Source organism: Hylobates moloch, unplaced genomic scaffold (assembly GCF_009828535.3).
Source record: "Hylobates moloch isolate HMO894 unplaced genomic scaffold, HMol_V3 SCAFFOLD_6, whole genome shotgun sequence".
NCBI lineage: Eukaryota > Metazoa > Chordata > Mammalia > Primates > Hylobatidae > Hylobates > Hylobates moloch.
The window spans coordinates 39450662-39469648 of NW_026652281.1; the positions used below are offsets into that span (position 1 = coordinate 39450662).

At 37.3% G+C, this 18987-nt stretch overlaps 1 protein-coding gene across 4 annotated transcripts in view; it reads right to left on the bottom strand.

The window, feature by feature from the left end:
* Positions 1-23: 23 nt before the first annotated feature.
* The window catches only part of FER (FER tyrosine kinase), a 461875-nt gene continuing 442911 nt past the window's right edge, over positions 24-18987 (bottom strand). For 3 of the 4 annotated variants that reach the window (XM_058440644.1, XM_058440645.1, XM_032156697.2), the window contains 3 exons: positions 15821-15975; positions 10381-10503; positions 9074-9313 (listed from right to left, as the gene is read on the bottom strand). In XM_058440644.1, the coding sequence (XP_058296627.1) occupies positions 9171-9313; positions 10381-10503; positions 15821-15975 (421 nt within the window). In that variant the 3' untranslated portion in view covers positions 9074-9170. Of the gene's footprint in view, positions 9314-10380; positions 10504-15820; positions 15976-18987 lie in introns of all 4 variants that reach the window. The other variant, XM_032156698.2, reaches the window with a different exon arrangement.

An 18987-nucleotide genomic window follows, 5' to 3' on the forward strand; every position in this document is an offset into this window, starting at 1 on the left:
AGATTAAATAAGACAAGGCACAATTTGCTACAAATATTTTACATTTATTATAAGAATACAATAAAGAGGTTCTGCAGACACATGAGTGGTAACTGGTCTATTGGAAAAGAAAAGGCAATTAAAAAATGACCTAAGTTTACAAAAATGATGAATCATGCTTTAAAAATGTAGAAACAATTAAAAAATATCCTACAATGTTAGCCAAAGTTCAAAGTGTATTTCTTTTGAATGTAAAAACTAACAAATAAATAAGTGTTAAATACAGACTTGAGTAAAAATGATAAAAGATAATCAACTGCTTTATATATTTAGCTTTCATCCATTTTTCAGACTTGTTTATAAAGCCAGATAAACCCGCCAAAGCCTTGTTTGTGTTTTACACTGAACTTTCCAGAAGAAGCACCCTATTTCCAGTGTTTATCCACTTCACAAATATATTATCTTAAAACAACAAAAATGATTAAAGGTGCTTTAGCCTGACATTAAATGGACCATAAGTTGGCAAACCACAGCAGTGCTTTGCTCAAAATGCTGCTTGCAGGTGGAATGTCTTTATCAGAAGTGCCTGAGGGCCCCACTCCTACTCCATCATCTCAAACTCATCTATCAAAGGGAAAAGGAAGGAACTTAGAAAAATCTTATTTCCACAACCACTCACTATGAGAGCCCTAGACTAGTGGGCCACCCATGGCCAAATGAATGGCATGGGCACCATTTGTACCAATTTGCTTGGGTTCCTGAAGAAGTCAGGGCTGTTGCTGGAACTTTGACAACTTGATTTTATTCTTCTAGTTTTTCATCTGGGCTTTCCCATATGGTTCTATGTCTATGACTTTATATAGTGTTCCAATCTTTTAGGGCACTTGCCAGAAGAAGCCAGACAAAACCAAGAAAAAACACAAAGAAAACCATAACGTAAAGCCAGCAGAATTTGCACCACCACCAACCCCCACTATATTCATTCAGATGCTCAGTTGGGCCATCTAACTTAATACATTTAAATGTAAATTTATGTAAAATCTATAAACGTCTGACTAAAGAAGCTGTTTCAGTGGGAAACCTCAGTGCTCTGTAAAGAATGATGAACAGAAGTGGTCCATAAATATGCTCCTGGCCACTGGTCCACATTGACAGTCTGATTATGTCACAGGATGGAACCGGGTAGCTGACATTTTGTATAGTAAAGTGAAATGCTCAGCAGGTGTAACAGTTTCATGTCTTTGGCCACTTTGGTCATGGATTTGAAATAACTAAGACCCCTCTCGACCAGTTCCCCTTTATCTGTGATTTTGATTTGATGCTTAGGATCTATATTGGGGATTGAATTTAGAATCATAGGATTATAAAATTTACTTGTTATGGGAAATCAGATGAACCTTTTAGAACCAATCTCTTTGACACTAAAGCCAAAAATAGTGAATTGCATTGGAACACGTACATATTCTGTACACTGCAGGTATGAGAGGTCTAGAATCTAAGGTGGAATTATGACAAGTTCTCTTCTGTTGGACTGGTCTTCTGATTGTTAATGAAGCAAAGCAGATCACACTGGCATGGCATGGGATAGACCTCCATAGCATCTTATAGTCTAAATACAAGCAACGGACTTTAGGTAAGGAGAAAATATTCAAAGTCCTATCAAGCATGGCTCTGGGCACCTTTCCCTCTGCATTTGCTTGCAACAGTCTGGCATTTAAGAGCAGGCAGGCAAGTTTATTTCTACCAGGTCAAATTATTTGTAAAAGGGAAATTCCTACATAAGAGGGTGTGTTTCTTTCTTTCTTTTGGGTTTAAAAATAAAAGCACGGACCGGTGAGCTGGGAAAGACTGCCAGGCTGGTTCTTTTACCTAGGATCTCAGTAATACCAGATTCCAGATTCCCTCTGGACCTCTAAGGCTTTGAATCCAGGTTAGAGGTCTGAACCCCGCCTCCCCAAATGGGGGGCATTTAGTTTTTTGTTTCATAAATACTGTCCAGGCAACTCAAGGAAGACCCCAAGGTTATACTATTTGACAAGAGCTATATGAAAAATGACTTTGGACTCTGTTTTCTTTCCTGCTCAGGTTTTTGCTGCTCCAATGTATGAATTGAGATTTATTTTTAAGGCCCTCTTACATTTATCCTGTGTTGCTCAGAACGCCGACATTTCCCACTGATAAACTGCCCTATGCTTTCAAAAGAAGGTATGATCTTCTGGGATCAGATGAATTGCTTAAGTGGTTACAGTTTTTGCAAGGGTGTTCTAACTGATGACAATGGGGTAAAGTGGTATTTCTATTGTCTACTTTGGTTACAATTTGAATCTGGCTTCTTACTATGTCATTTTAGAATCTGCTTTGGATACTATTTAGAATGTGCTTATTCTGATACTTAGCGAATAGGAAAATAGGTGTGGTGTTTGGCTTTTCAGGAAGAGTACTGCTTTGAGGAACTGCAGAGTACAGGTATTTTCATGGAGTGTGTTCTGGGGTCTGTATTTCTAGGTAGAATGGCTTATTTTGAACTTAAGGCTTCATATTTGCTGCCCTCTTTTCTGAAGCTATGAAAAAACCCTTTAACATTACACAATTGAAACACTTTCAGACATTTGCTGACAAGAGGAGTGTGAAGAAAACAACAAAAGGTATTGGCAATAAAACAGTGGAATGGAAGAACTGAGTATGTCCAGGAGTTTAAGATAAAGCAATTATTGCTAGTGTTTACACATTTCTTTAGTGGGTAGAGGAGGCACCTGATGAGCTTACTTGGTCAAGTCAATAGGCTGCCTCCCAGGATACCTCTACTCACAGAAATCTTGCTGTGTTAGAAAAATCTCTCAAGAGCTTCTACTGATAGTGTTACTCATCTAACAAGTGCGACCTGATCACCCTGTCTCCACATCTAGGACTCCAACCAGGTCTTTGAATTCTAACCTGCCTCCATCATGGGGCTTCTCACATACTGTGTAGGTGGCCTTGTTAAGTAGGTGCCTGAGAGTTCCTTAGAAGGCTAGGGGCCCCCAAGCACCTGAGGAGAAACTTTGATTGAGGCCAATTACAACATGATTCAATATAAGCTGATGATAAAGGCTTTATTTACTATTTTGGTAAAGCAAAATCTTGAAAAACTAAAGATGAGAAAAGGAAATAGTAATCAGAAGTCAAATACTGGAAAAACTAGCACCTGGTAGCATTCTCTGCACCTCATGTGGTAGATGTTCAAGAAAAACTTTCTGAATGAATACAGCTGAGTGAAAACGTAATATTCCACTTCCGGCATCAACACTGTCACTTAGAACAGTTCATTACATTGTAGAACACTTGCATCTTGCTGGCCTCAATAATATTTGAGAAGATAGTTAGAAATTCAGGATTTGTATCTCTTAGAGTGAATTCCAAATATTCATTTGTTTTGAGGTTTTTACAAATTTGCTGACAAGAGGGAAGCTAAATCTGTCTTCGTGTCACAAAACTGAAAGACTTTTTATTAAAATTAAAAACAGGAGGTTCACAGCAGTTTTCCTGAATGCTGGCTATCCTAGACATATGTGTGCCATTACTCAGCTTGCTACTGCTTAGGGAGAGGGCTGAACCACCATTGTGTCTGAGGCCTCGCAGAAAAACAGAGCAAGGGTAATTCTGATTAAACAATGGTTACCTCCTGAGAGTATAGGGAGCGTAGGGAAAATTAAACCAATGTCCAATTCAATGCCCTTTAAAAAAGTGTTGTAGAGACTTAAGAGGCACGCACTGTTTAAGGACACACAGCAGGAAGCTCCTCAAACTTGTGAGGGTTAGTTTCCTTTATCGTTATTGCATTTATTGTTGGCTTTGGGTCATTTTACATTGGTGCTTTGTTACTGCCCTTCATTTCCTTTCAGCCTTCCTTTCTGGATGTCTCTTTCTTTTTGTGTCTTACCTTAGGCACCCTGACTAGCTTTAGGGTTTCTAGATTCCTTTCCCTCAAATGTTATTGAAGACAAGGAACATTGCTACTTGCATTCCTCCATTTCTCTGTTGAATACTGTTTCCCCACAGTAGCTCTCATCATAGTAAGCCCCCTCTGTGGGTAACTCTAGGAGCCATTTAGTCAACGTTATTCCAAAGGTGAAATAGGGCTGATCTAAGTGTAGTCTCATTTAGGAGACTTTAGCCCAGGTTAAGCCTCACTGTAAGCAAAGATTTCTAATAATGTGTGGATAATCAGTGATCTTAGCTTAAGAAATATTAAATATAACCAATGCAAATGTAAAGAAGCTTTGGGTAGTGTCTTTGAAAAACTGGAATACATATGACCAAATGCATTAGTTGGGAAAATAATGAATATAAGCATTTCCCAGCAAACAGTCATCTCTGAGCTGGGAATATAACACTGCTCCTGACACAAGGAGAGGTATTTGGTTTACTCTTTGCTAAGGCCCACACACTGGAGATGACTGCTTTTGCTTTAGTTCTGCTGATCTTTTTTATTTTCCACAGGACAGGATCTGGCCTTGTAGCATGTTCTCCTCAGGCTTCCTAATGACATTGTCCAAATCTTTGTTTCACTTTAATTTTTCCACACTCCGTGTGGGGGTGCATCATCCTGCCTTGGAATAACTGGTTCCTCCCTCTTTTGCATTTGAATCTGCTGCCTCAGCACCTTACTAAATATACTGAAGCCTATGCTCATTACTTCTATGCAGTTTAAAGTGACTAAGAATCTAGCACACCAGGATTTTTCTGCCACCCGAGAATCTCAGTCCTTATTAGGTGGCCAAGTGATTCCTAATGCCTACACTAAAAGTTCAGAATTTAATCTCTGAATCGGTATGAGGCAGGAGGATGGTTTTTAATGGGGTACTAAATATTTCATTACATTGAATTATGGCTAAGGTATAGTTTATACACCTTCTGTAGGACAGCATTTTTTTTAAAGGGGAATTTTTGGGACTCTAAGAGTGTAGCAAAATCTCCTTCAAGTAGGTCATTCTTGGTACATGAAATCCCGACTTTTAAAATCAGTATCTTCATATGTGGTTTTGGATTCTTCCAAAATATACAGTATTCAGACTTGATGTGAAACTAATCAAAACATAGAAAAATAAATGAAATTAAAATATTTAATGAACATTCTGATATGTATAAGCAAATAAGAGTTAGTCATAAAAGAAGTAATACTATTTTGATAGTAAACTTTCACACTAAATAGTATAATGGAAATGTAATATAAACTCATTTCCATATAAAATCTGATTCCATTTAATTAAGATATTAATACCTAAAGAAAACATGTCTTCTCCAATTGTCTGTCTCTCTGCTGCTTATTTTGCACTGTTCTGTTTTGTGGGAGGGTCTGGCTTCCTAAATGCAAAAGCAAGTCTTGCGATGACTCATAGCACTAACCAGGGCAGCCAATTTTGTTGATAAGAAACATCTAAAATATCAATGATAAAGGGAGTATATGTAAAAAGAAGAGGGCTGAGGCAAACAACGCATTTTCAGAAAATATCAAACTTCAAAAGATGCATGGCCATTAAACAGTGTACACAGTATACTAAGTAAGGTTTTCAGGTACATTCCTACATCTGATGACTCACCAGAATTAATTATAAAGTGGTGTGACTGAAATAACCCTGAACAGCTGTGACTTATGATTCAGATATTTGTATTGTTACATTATAATTTATTTGGATTGTTGCATTTTAATTTTTGTGTATCCCACTACAAGGTCCTCAGTGGGTGGCGTATGTTGTAACTAAAACACTTTCTTCTCGACATAATCTAACACTAGTATTGTGAAGCCATAGTTATTTTGTGGTACTAGCCAATCTTCACAAAAGTTATATGGGAAAACTGAACTGAATATAATATAGATAGAAAAACCAAATTATGGTTTAAAGGAAATTAAAACTATTTCAATTACAAAACATTTTTTCTTCTCAAAATAATCCTAAAATGAGAAACACTTGTGAAATGTGCACTGAAAATACCTAACACAATTAGGCTCCTGGTCTATACTTATCTGCTAATGTTTCGGTAATATTGTATTTATAATAAAACAGTGAATTATGGAAGGAGAATTTTATTGCCCACATTAAATTTGGGAGATAAAAGAGAAACAATTACATGAGACCTTTCACTGGAGACCTCGTGGCAGGATAGGCTGAAATAAAGCTTCAGTTTCTGAAGTTTAAACAAAACCTGTCAATTTTATTTTCCCGGAAGAGAAAGAATATATTGGCTTTGGCCTTAGATTACATGGAATACAAAATTAATTTTAGGTTTCACATGTTGGTAATAAATGTTAATTTAACAGTGAAAAATTTCTTTCCTTGTGAAATGATGAACAACCTAAACTGTCTCATAAAGGCCCCTTAGTGATTCAAGGTAGAAAGACAGCAGTGAGAGACAGACTGCTTATGTTTGTTTACCTCCCCCCATTTTAATAAATTTAAGGACTTATGAGAGGAACTATGCAGTAGTGAGATTATATCTTGAGTAATCCATTAACAACACAAAGATTTGTGACTGGACTAATTACATCCAGACCAGAAGAAGTTTTGGTTACAACTCTTTTCTTACTAAACAAATCACAGGATTTTGTACATTTCTGAATCTTCCTCTCCCTACATCAACTTGCACATTCTGAACAGTATGTGTGTGCCTCTTGAGCATGGATTAGCCTCCTAAAGTACATAATTCCAATAATTATCAGTGACAGAAGGGATGAATAAATTATGCTTCAAGCACAACAAAATTAATTAACAGTGAAAAATTGTTTGCATAAGTTTTAATGCATGTGACTATATTAAATTTAATATTCTATATGACTGAGAGACTCCCAATAAGTTATTAATCCTGAACTATACCACTGCCTGCTTTAGGACAAAGAATAAAATGGAATTTAAATGCTACACATGTCACGATGTTTTGAAAAGCTTTTTAAATTTAAGCACAGAGTAATGATGTGAACTGCAAATTCTAACAGCCTGGATGAGTGAAATATCAATGCTGTGTTCATTTTTTACACCAGAATGTCAGGATTAAGCTTTAGGTCTTGTTCATAAAACTAAAGCCAAAACCATCATTCTCTCTCCTTGCTTAGAGCTTAGCATGAAGCCACTATGTGATGGGAGGCTGTTTTCTTTAAACAGACAAAGAATATTACAGAGATTCACTCAGAAATACTAAAAAAAAAAAAAAAAAAAAAAGGGTAGGAATATCCCATTTTACTCTTACTTTTGAAGGTTGGTAAGTGCCTCAATTACCATAGCACTTCTGAGTTTGCGCTTTGATTTACCATAGTAGGTGCCCTCAAAAGAAAGTTCCCTTTAGTCTGAATGTACTAATCATTAAGTATGTAGGAAATTTGCAAGGAGATTGAAATGATTGATTGATAGATACAAGTTACTTTTCTCTTCAGTATTATCTTTCATACTCTAAATTTAAAGTACTGGTGTGAGTTCTGTGCGATGGTACAGGCAGCAAACAGCTGGAGAGGGCAGGAGGAATTTTCTATCCCTAAGCTCTTCCAATGAATGCAGACCAAATAATCACTAAGGTGATGTTTACCAGGACACAGGCCTGAGAACTTATAAAAGGCTTCCAGAACATACTTAGCCCTGAGCATGACCATCTTCTATATGTGTATTTATCCTGAGAGGCAACTATATACAGATCATGGGGTAAGTTCGGTAGATAAGTGTTAAGATACAGAATCCTAGTTGTAACTGAGTTACATTTTATTCACGAGACATCTTCAGCACTCTGCTTGCATACCCGTCAGCTAATGGTAAGAATGTGCAGGGGGCAGTATAATGGTCAATGAAGGTGGAAGTAGAAATGGGAGGGCTGTCCCTATGTCATAGTTCTCATTAATATTCACCTGACTTCCAGACTACTTCATTCACTTCTGTCTTGCACCTTGGTGGTGTGTGTGTGCGCGCATGTACACACGTGAATGTGTTGGTGAACTGGAATCATGAAATTCTGACTGACAGCTCTAAAACCTGGTACAAATAAAGGAAATTACATTTTGGAATGCCCCCTCTAAGGTGAAAATGCTTAACTGAAAGTATGCTGTTATTTCTGTGGATTTGTGCTTTGCAGTTTCTCTCAAAATTTTTGTTGCCATCACGAGGACTCCATGAACTCCTGAAACTTTTCTTAGGACCTTTTTCATAAATTTAGACCATAAAATAGAATATGTATTACGTGTTTTTAGAATAGAATATGTGAATGTGCGTTTATAAAGGCATAACTCTGATAAGGTGGTTTTATATTATTTTCACTTTCTTCTTTACTCTGATGATCATTCTTTCTTTAGCTGCTCTTTTCTCCAGCCCATCCTCCTGTTCAAATCTGTTTCTTGCTTCACAGCTCTCTGTAACATCCTTGAAAAGCAACTACCTCAACTCTAACTCTGACGATGTTTCATGCGTTGTGTGTGTTTTTTTTTTAGTGGAGACGACAGGGTTTCACCATGTACGCCAGGCTGGTCTCGAACTCCTGACCTCACTACCAAAGGGGAGAGAGTGGGTGGTCCGCCCTGTAATCCAAATATGCCACCGTGCCCAGCCTACGTGCATTGTTTTCTGATGCCCAAAGGAGGAGGAAAATGACAATGTTACGAATAATGCAGGAGCATGATGATTCTTACATTGGGCTTATACCTGGCAAGAAAGAAAAGAAAAACCTCAGGAGGTCCAAATAATGCCCAATATAAAATTCTGTTTACAAATATAATCTTGCTTTGGCAGAGGAGAAAGCCAGCTGTGGTTGGAACATGTCCTGCAAACATGGCATTTACCAATGCTGTTTATAGCACCAACTGAGTAGGGTCTGTGGCATAGGATGGCAGCCCACAAACTGTGCCTGAAGTTCAGAAACAAGGTGTGAAAAGGATAGATCTTTTATCCTTCACACACTTAGAAGCCTGTGCTTTTCTATTTGCAATGGCCTGAAATGGTTGGTAGGATTGCTATGGTTAGCTAAGCAAGCCCTTGGTAGGACTGCCTATTTCTTTCTTTAACAAATTTGCCTTTGACTTTTTACAAGTGGAACATACTTTTAAAACACCCAGTTAATAAAAAAATAACGGTAGAAGACTGTCGAAGGTAACGTGGTATAAATTCATTGTTAATGAGAACAATAATATTACTCTGCTGGAGGACAGAGTCCTGAAGGCTGAGTTTGGCGCCATCCTGTCACTATGTGAGTTTTCTCTTGATGACAGTGAGCTCTTTCTGAAGTTCACTGAACTTAGGGCGATTTTCAGGTTTATAATCCCAACACTTCATCATGATTTTGGAAATATCCTCTGGACAGTGCTGGGGAGCTGACATCCGGTATCCTGAAGACCCAAGAGAAGGAGAACCGAGAATTTAGAATGGAGGTAAGACACAAAATGTTCACACAGGGCATTATGCAGTTATTAACTTTTAGTACCTTATGCTGTAGTTATATGGAAACAAAACATCCATTTCTGGCGACGCTGATTTTTTATTTTCTACAGGTGATGCAGAATTCAATATTACAAGAGTCACAGACTTCTAATTCAAAGAACATTTTTTATTTGTTCATTTCTCAGAAAGTCTGATGTAAGATACATACAAATGCATATTTTAGTTGCTCTAAGTATTCACTTTCAGAATTAGATCCTGTGAGCAGTTTTAAAAAATCATCTCTACAACCTATGTTTTTCAAGATGAAGAGAAGATGAGGATTTCATAAATGTGAATTCAATAGGGAAATAAAAATGAATATGAGTCATATTCTTTTACAGTCTGTTTGCAGTGTTTCAGCAGTGCATTGGGTAGTGTGTAAAGGTAGGAGAAAGGAAGTTAGAAAGGCATATTCCTACATCCACTTCAACCATGCCCCTCACTGGGGCCCAGACATTAATCACGAGCTTTTTGTTGAGACTGTACACTACACAAGTGCATGCAAGCATGTCACCATTACTTAGTTATTCCCATCTATGGTCTAGGAACCCCAAAGGGTTTCTTCAGAAGTGCTACAATGTTGTCATATTCTCAAAAACTTCCTGAAGACTAACTACATTTCAATTTGGAATATTATTTAAAAGGAGGTTTATCTGGCACAGAATACAAGAGTTTGAGAAACACCACCCTATTTCTCTTAACGACAGTGAACAGCACAATCCTGCAGCTGTCATGCCAGACAGGGAAAGGGTGGAAGAAAAGCCTATATACCTCTCTCTCGCATTGGAATCCTTTAAAGTGTTTGGATATGTAAGTAAAGAGCAGAGATGTTAGATAAATCTGCTTCTGAACCCGAGATGGTCTCATAACACGGCCAAACAGTATTTAACACACCCCTCCTCAAGCAGACACACTATAAGCACTGCCTACCCCTGGCGCTGGACATGAACACTAACGATGAATGTATTTGGCTCACCTCTTTCTACTTGCTCTCTTGCTTGTTGATTTGTCATTCCAGGGTATGGACAAACCCCTAAGCTGAAGGTCTCCCAGAGAAGGATGCCAAAGCTCCACACATCACTCTCTGAACTGTATCTCCCTGGAAGGGGAAAAACAACCATAACCACGTGAGGCACAGTAGACAAGTAGGTGACCCTTCCTGGTTATGTATGTCTGTGTGAGTCATGCTTCACATAATGATGTTTGGTCAATGATGGAGCACATATATGACAGTGGTCCCATTATAATGGAGCTAAAAAATTCCTATTGCCTAGTGATGTGGTAGCCATGGTAATGTCATAGTATAACACATTACCTTTTCTATGTCTAGATACACAAAAACTTACCATTGTGTTAAAATGACCTGTAGTATTCAATACAGTGACATGCTATATAGGTTTGTAGCCTAGATGTGTGTTAGGTTTCTGTAAGTATACCCTATGATCATGGAATGATGAAACTGCCTAATGACGCATTTCTCAGAGTGTATCCCTGTCATTAAGGGATACATGACTGTATTTAAACTTACCAAATGAGTTCGACATGCAGTCTTCCTCTTCTCTTTACTGGTTTTACATTCCAGGTCTAGTAATATTACCAATTAAATAAATATTCTTCAGGCTGCTAGTTTAATCAAACTAACCTCCAAATCACTCTCCCTCTCCCCAAGAATAAATATTCGGCCAGTGTGCAAGCTTACTTTCTCTGTGGTATCTGAATGAGATAGATGGTTTATATAAAAAAGATATATGTTTTTACGTTATCAATCCTAGGAGATTAACCAAGTTGGATTCCTGCAATTTTGTCTTATGCCTGCTTCATTTTCTTTCCATTAAAATTACAAACAAACTTAAAGCAATTAGGAAAGTTTCTTCATTTTTTCACTCATTGCTGTTTACACAGATGTTCTTACATGCTTAAAGGTCTCAGTTTCATTTACAAAAAATATTTATGTGTGTTTTAAACAGTGGAAATTAACATAGCTGGCTAACAAAAACATCTTTAAATTACATGGTGCCTTGTTTTGTTGAGATACCTAGGTGCACCTGTTTTACTGAGCTACAGGAGTTAAGCTCTTAGAATTTTTTTGGTAGTCTCCTAGAGAAGCACAAAGATACAAACCAGCACAAGGTATCTTCTGGAGATGGACGTGGACTAAAGGAGGGGAAGCAGATCAGTCTTTTCCAATCTCCAGCCTCTCCAAGAAGCTAAGAGTTTCCCAAGATGTTCCCAACATATTTGTATTTTTTACTTTTACATATACTATCATAACTAAACTCCATTTACAGTGGTTTAAAGATTTCTTAAATTATTTCATTTTCTATCCCTCATGTGGTTTCCTGTCTTAACTCTGCCACTGCAGGATTTATAAATGCTCCTCCTCCAAAACTGTCATGTTACTTTAAAACAGGATGGCCTTTATTAAAAAAAGAAAAAAAAGTACTTAGTGAAAACCAGAGTATGCCTGCTGTAATAACTGCTCTGACATCAGGGTGGGGTTGTACTAACTGATTGTCAGCTTCAGCTGTGTGAATTAGCGTCCTTCTTAGTAGATAGCAATTATGGACATTCTTGGGCAGAAGATTAATTTTCTTGTCTGCCTATCAACTCATTTCATGCTTGGCATTCAATAAGTTAATACTTTTCATGAAAGTCATTCTATGGCTACAAGTTAAGACTAATTCTTTAAGAAAATGTAGGTTATACAGACTCTTATCATTTTGTAAGATAATATCTGGGCAGAGATCAATAAAGACATATTACATATAAACCAAGATCACACTCCAGAAGTAAAAGCTTATAACCTAGCTCTTAAACCTGGATCTTTGAACCTGGTTTTGTTGGGTAATTTTAACAGACCAAGAGTAACTTAACAATTGTACAGCATTTTGCTACTTTTCTATGTCTCATTTGATCTTCACAATACTCTATAGGGAAAAGGTCCTATCGTTCTTATTTTACAAATTAGGAAATTATGTAGAGTAGTAGATGGCTTGCCAGGGTCATGCAGCTAATGGCATAACTGGTTGGGAAACCTGCTCACTAAAAAATCTGCCTCCCTCCCATTTCACAGTACTTAGTTACATCATGCTAATATAACTAATTAGAGGATATATCAGCCCCAAATACCCAGGTGACAAAAGGAAAATTTCTATTCAATAATTGATGATTTATGATTTCTTAGTTGGAGATCAGTATTCTATTTTCCCCTTATAAAAACAGTACCTTTGGTGACAGCTGGGACTAAGGATGGTAGCAATATATGCCAAACAGGCTTTGAGTATTCTACCATTTTGTATTTTTTTTAAAAAGTATATGAGAGAGACATATACAAAAAGATTTCTCAGCCATTTATGAGAAGAGTATGAGACTGTATCAAGAGTATTTTCATCTAGGAAGGAGAATGATCTGGCTAGCAATAGGGCTGGGAAGGCCCTTTAGTATTGCTTAATTTTTTTTTTTTTAAAGCCAAATATACAAAAACAATACTTACGACAAAGCAGTGACAATAGGTTTAATTCTATGCCCCATCCCCTGCTTTTCTTGAGACGGGGTCTCACTCTGTTGCCCAGGCTGGAGTGTATGGCATGATCATGGCTCTGTGGCCCTAAGACAGTTTCAGAGAGGTTCCTTGGACTGGAGGTTTCTTTCATCCACCCCGACCCCGTACTACATGGGAGATTTGAGTGTTTCACCTATTCTGAGACAAGAGTGAAGAAAGAGTATATACTGCTTTCATATATGAAAGAAGTATTGGATTGGGCGTGGTAGCTCACGCCTGTAATCCCAGCACCTTGGAAGACCAAGGCGGGTGAATCACCTGAGGTCAGGAGTTCGAGACCAGCCTGACCAATGTGGTAAAACCCTGTCTCTACTAAAAGTACAAAAATTAGCTGGGTGTGGTGGCGGGCACCTGTAGTCCCAGCTCCTGGGGAGGCTGAGACAGGAGAATTGCTTGAACCCAGGAGACAGAGGTTGCCGTGAGCCTAGATCGCGCTGTTGCGCTCCAGCCTGGGAGACAGAGCGAAACTCCATCTCAAACAAACAAAAAACATGCTAGGATTTAGAGTCAATCTTCAGTAATTTTAGTCTGTGGGAATTAAACTTCTCTGGGTTTCTAGGAGAAGGCTTGTAGAGTCTTTCAGGAACTCTCTCATTGGACTGGGTATTAAATACTATAAACGTCTCCTATAATCAAAATCTTTCCTTCCTTGTCATCTAAATTGTTCTACATTTTATAAAATTTACTAAAGTCTACTAAAAAGTCCCTCACTGTAGATCAAGGATCTTCAGAGACTGGGCGCAATGGCTCATGCCTGCAGTCCCAGCTACTCTGGAGGATGAGGTGGGAGGACTGCTTGAGCCCTGGAGGTTGAGGCTGCAGTGAGCCATGATTATGCCGCCGCACTCCAGCCTGGGGTGACAAAGTAAGACCCTGTCTCAATTACAAAAAATCTTTAGACTTGTCCTTATTACTTAAGATGCTTTGGGTCTAGCTGTTAGATATATTCAGAATTGAAACTTTAAATTGTAAATACAACGCTTTAGTCAGCTTGAAATTCAAAAAATATACTGTGATCAAGAGGCAGAATTTTACCTGGCAAAACTGTTTAAGAGTAAGAGGACTTTTAAAGGCTATATAACAGAGAATCTGGCAAATAGAGTTAAGAGCAAATTCTAGAGTTGGATTTTACTGGTAAGACTTTAAGGACTCCTTAGTGCTTCCTTAGTACTTGAAAATGTTTTGTCGTCTAACAAAAACCTTTGTGTAAATATGAGTATTATAATCTATCTTTTATCCTGTGATCATTCCCCTTAGCAATATAATCTGACCCTATAGTTAATAACAACAATCACCCCAGAGAAGAATCACTATGGAAAATAGCAGCTCTGCCATTTTCTCTAGATTCTAAGGAATAGTGGAACTGGCTTGCAATCACTAGAAAGCTCGTAAGAACCTCTCTTGCTGACATGCTGAAAGACAAACTAAGGGTGAGGGTTAGTATCTGTGGTAGCTGGGTCAGCCCTTATCAACTTCCAAACCAATTACATTCAAAAGCTTTATATGGAAAACATTTGGTGGTTCCTCAAAAAGTTAAACATAAAATTACCATATGACTTCTAGTATATACCCAGAATAATTGAAAACTGCCCAAATATACAAAAATGGATAAATAAATCGTTGTATATCCATACAATGGATTATTCAGTCCTAAAAAGGAATGAAGTACTGATACATGACACAACATGGATGAACTTCAAAAATCTTATGCTAAGTAAAATAAGCCAGACACAAGATATCACATATCATATAATTCCATTTGCATGAAATTCCCAGAATAGGTAAATCCACAGAAATAAAAGGCAGATTGGTGGCTACTAGGGGGGTGACGGGATGGAAGAATGGGAGGAGGATGCTTATTGGGGACAGGGTTTTATTTTGGAATGATGAAAATGTTTTGAAACTAGAGGTACTGGTTATAAAACATTGTGAATTGTACTAAATGCGAATGATTGTTCACTTTAAAGTAATTAATTTTATGGTATGTGAATTTCACCTCAATTTCTTAAAAAAGCTTTCTCTAATTTAGGAATTAAAGCATTTGTAAATGCTTTACAAATTAGTTTCCATAATGAGGTAATTTTTCATTTTAAATCAACAAAGAATCATTTTACATTTTTATTCAAAACATACCATACCCACTCACCAATCCATGGCTCATATGCTGCTTCCCTTAATGAAAATGTAATTTCTAATTTCACTTAAAGCACACTTTTTTTTTTCTCTTAAATTCTTGAGTTGTCATTCATCTTGTTATGGTCCATTTCATCCCAAACACAGATAATGCAAGTTATATTTATTTCCAATTAATTACAATGACACATAAAAATTCAAGTGAAAAAAATCCCTGCTGTTTTAAAATGTAATTCCCATCTCCTTCTTTGCTCAAGATTTATATCATTTCTACAGACTGAGATGCTAAGAAACCATGTCGATTTCAGAGTGAGAAACTAAAGAACTGATTGACTTAATATTTTAGGAACCTAACATTAGATGAGGTTATTGGACCAATTATAAGACATTTGAAAGAAGTGGTCCAGAGCCACAGCAACACTTACTCTGTGTATAATCTATTACAAAGTCATTTTTTTGGTATAAAAACTCTTTCTCAGATGTATAGTCATATTTAAAAGTACTTATATCTACCTTTTTAATATAGCAATGTTACAAATAGAAATCTAACCAATAATTTCAACAAATTAAAAGGTATGAAATTCACTTATTTGTGTTGATCCTCAAATCATTCTAACTTGCATTCTGTGCTACCCCTGTAAATATTGCTTGTGAATGTTTTGTGCTGATGCCGTTCATTTTTACCACCACCACCAAAAAAAAAAATGTGGTCTATTGTTACCATAATTAAGAGCTTCTGGTGCTGTCCATTTAATGGGAATCTGCTTTAAGCCAGAAGATGAATACACTCCACCATCCTCTTGACGAGACATTCCAAAGTCACTAATTTTCAGCACATTATTTTCACCTACCAGGCAGTTTCTTGCAGCAAGGTCCCTAGGTTACAATAAGACATAGAAAACGCCTATTAAAACAAATTGAAAGCCACTTTCACATTTACGATTTCCACACTTTGCATTTTTACATTTGCGATGTATTTATAATGAGGTTAAGAATGCTTGTGATTTACCAGTCCTCATCTTTTCTGTCATAGGTAAAAAACATCCACGAGAACATATGCATATGGAATAGGCCACATGCTAGTTTTCTAGGTACCACATATATTTCCATTTAAATAGAAAAACACCGATTCTAGCTTTAAAAGAGAAAATTACAGAGGAGAGGCCAAGCAAACTTGGCATTATTTCTCCTTTGGCTTTCCTAGAGCAGCTTTGTCCAATAAAATAGCCATCTGCCACATGTGCTACTGGACACCTGCAATGTGGCTAGTGTGACCAAGAAACTGAATTTTTCATTTTATATACTTTGCTGCATGTGCCTAGTAGATACTAAGCAGACTCTGATAGACAATTCTTAGGGCTTCCCAAAGGTTGGAAAGTGGCTGAGGTACTGGAGAGGTTGGCAACTCTCTTTCTGCTGCATCTGGCCCGGTCTCTCTCTCGCCCACCTCATCTTGTCTAGTCTCCCTATCAATCATTTACTATATCCCAGCCATACTGGGCTTCTTTTTGTCCCCAAATGCACGACGAGTTCCCTAAATGAGGCAAGCTTGTTTGCACTGTATACCCTTTGCACTTAGCTGTTCCCCTTTGCCTCCAGTGTTCTTCCAGTTTTGTATAGCTGGCTCCTCTTCATTCATTCTTAGCCCAAACGCTGTCTCTTCAGAGAGTTCTTTCCTGACCACTCTAATCTTTCAAAGTATTTCTGGTAGGGAGGACATTCAATAACCAAATTCATATACAGCCATCCCTTGGGATCCATGATTGGTTCCAGGACCCCCCTCAGATACCAAAATCCAAAGATGCTCAAATCCCTGATATAAAATGGTGTAGATTTGCATATGCACATGCTCCTGTATACTTTAAATCATCTCTAGATTACTTATAATACATTGTAAATGCTATGTAATAGTTGTTATATTTAGGGAATGATGACAAGGAAGTCTGTACGTTTAGTACAGACACAACCATCCATTTAAAAAAAAAAAAAACTCTGGATGGTTGAATCCATAGATGTGGAACTTACAGATACAGTCATATGTAAAAATAATAACATATAACCAAGTGGAGCTTGTCCTAGTAACACAAGGTTGGTTTAACATTTTAAAAGTAATTGATGTTATTCACTAGAGTAACAGAATATAGGAGGGAAAATCTTGATCATTCCAACTGATGCAGAAAAAGCATTGGGCAAAAATTCAAACCCATTGGTAAAACTCAACAATCTAGAAATACTAAGGAATTTATTTAACCTGACAAAGGGCATATACAAAAAAATAAATCCCTAACATTACACACTTAAATGGTGAAAGGCTAAATTGTTTTCTATTGAGGTCAAAGCAAGGATACCTGTTTTCACCACTTCTAGTCAAAGGGATCTCTTGGAAACAATTTTACTTCTTTTCTGATATCTGCCTCTCAATTTTGTGTTTTCTCTTTACGTCTTTTTCAATTTGAAAATCTGATATTTTTTACATAGAAAATCTTTGGGAATATTTATAACAAGAACTAGAATTAATGATTTACAAGGTTGCAAATACACAAAGTATTCTTGTAAGCAGCAAACAATTCGAAAATCCATTTACAGTAGTACCAATAAGGCAAATACCTAAAAATAAATCTAACAAAAGACAAGTCTTTTATACTTCAAACTACAAAACTTGACTGAAAAAAATCATAAATATGTGAATATTAATATGGCAATTTTCCCAAATTAATGTATACATTTAATGCATTCACAACCAAAAATTCTGGCTGATGTGTTGTAGAACTAGATAAATGGAGTCTAAAATGTATATGGAAATGAGGGGTTCTACAATAAAGTTATTTTAAGAAAGGTGTACAAAATTGTAGGACTTACCTAACCTGATTTCAAATCCCACTAGAAAGCTACAGTTCTCAATACAGTTTAGCATTGGTAGAAATGTTTATAGCTCAATTGAATAGAACAGAGAGGATCTAGAAGCAGACCCACATATGTATAGTCAACTAATTTTTTTGGCAGAGGTACAATGGCAATGTAGTATGCACCTCCCAACTCTAGTCAGTGGGCCAAATCATCACCCTTGGTCAGAATGAGTTTTTGGTCACTGCAACACTTTAGTTGTGTATAGGATTTCATTGTTAGTACTTTCTTCAGAGTAATATCTATGTTTTATAGCTACATACACTTCTGTTGTCATAACTATCTTCATTGCATCACCAGTTTAGAGATTTGTCCTCTGAAATGAGGATTACAGTTCTATGAGAGGCCAATATAAAACTAATTTAGAGATATCTCAATTCAGTGTAAATAAAATTTCAATAACATTTACAGAAAATGCTACTTCCTTTGGGCTGCGTTAAGTTCAAGTGAGTGGAAATGGGATCTTTTTGAGATAATCTATGCATTAAATAAAACCTTAGGCCTTTAGGCCATAAGCATGCACTGCATACTCAGTTTGCAAATATTCTAATAAGTATTAAAGGAGACAGAAAAAAGGATATGGTGTCTGGTCTAAGAAGCCAACAATCTAATATGGGAGATAAGGCAATCATACACCTTTCTTCCTCCTTTTCTATTCTTTTTTTTTTTTTTTTTTTTTGAGACGGAGTCTTGCTCTGTCCCCCAGGCCGGAGTGCAGTGGCGCGATCTCGGCTCACTGCAAGCTCCGCCTCCCGGGTTCACACCATTCTCCTGCCTCAGCCTCCCGAGTAGCTGGGACTACAGGCGCCCGCCAACACGCTTGGCTAATTTTTTGTATTTTTAGTAGAGAAGGGGTTTCGCCGTGTTAGCCAGATGGTCTCGATCTCCTGACCTCGTGATCCGCCCACCTCGGCCTCCCAAAGTGCTGGGATTACAGGCTTGAGCCACCATGCCCGGCCTATTCTCTTCTTTATTAAGCCTACT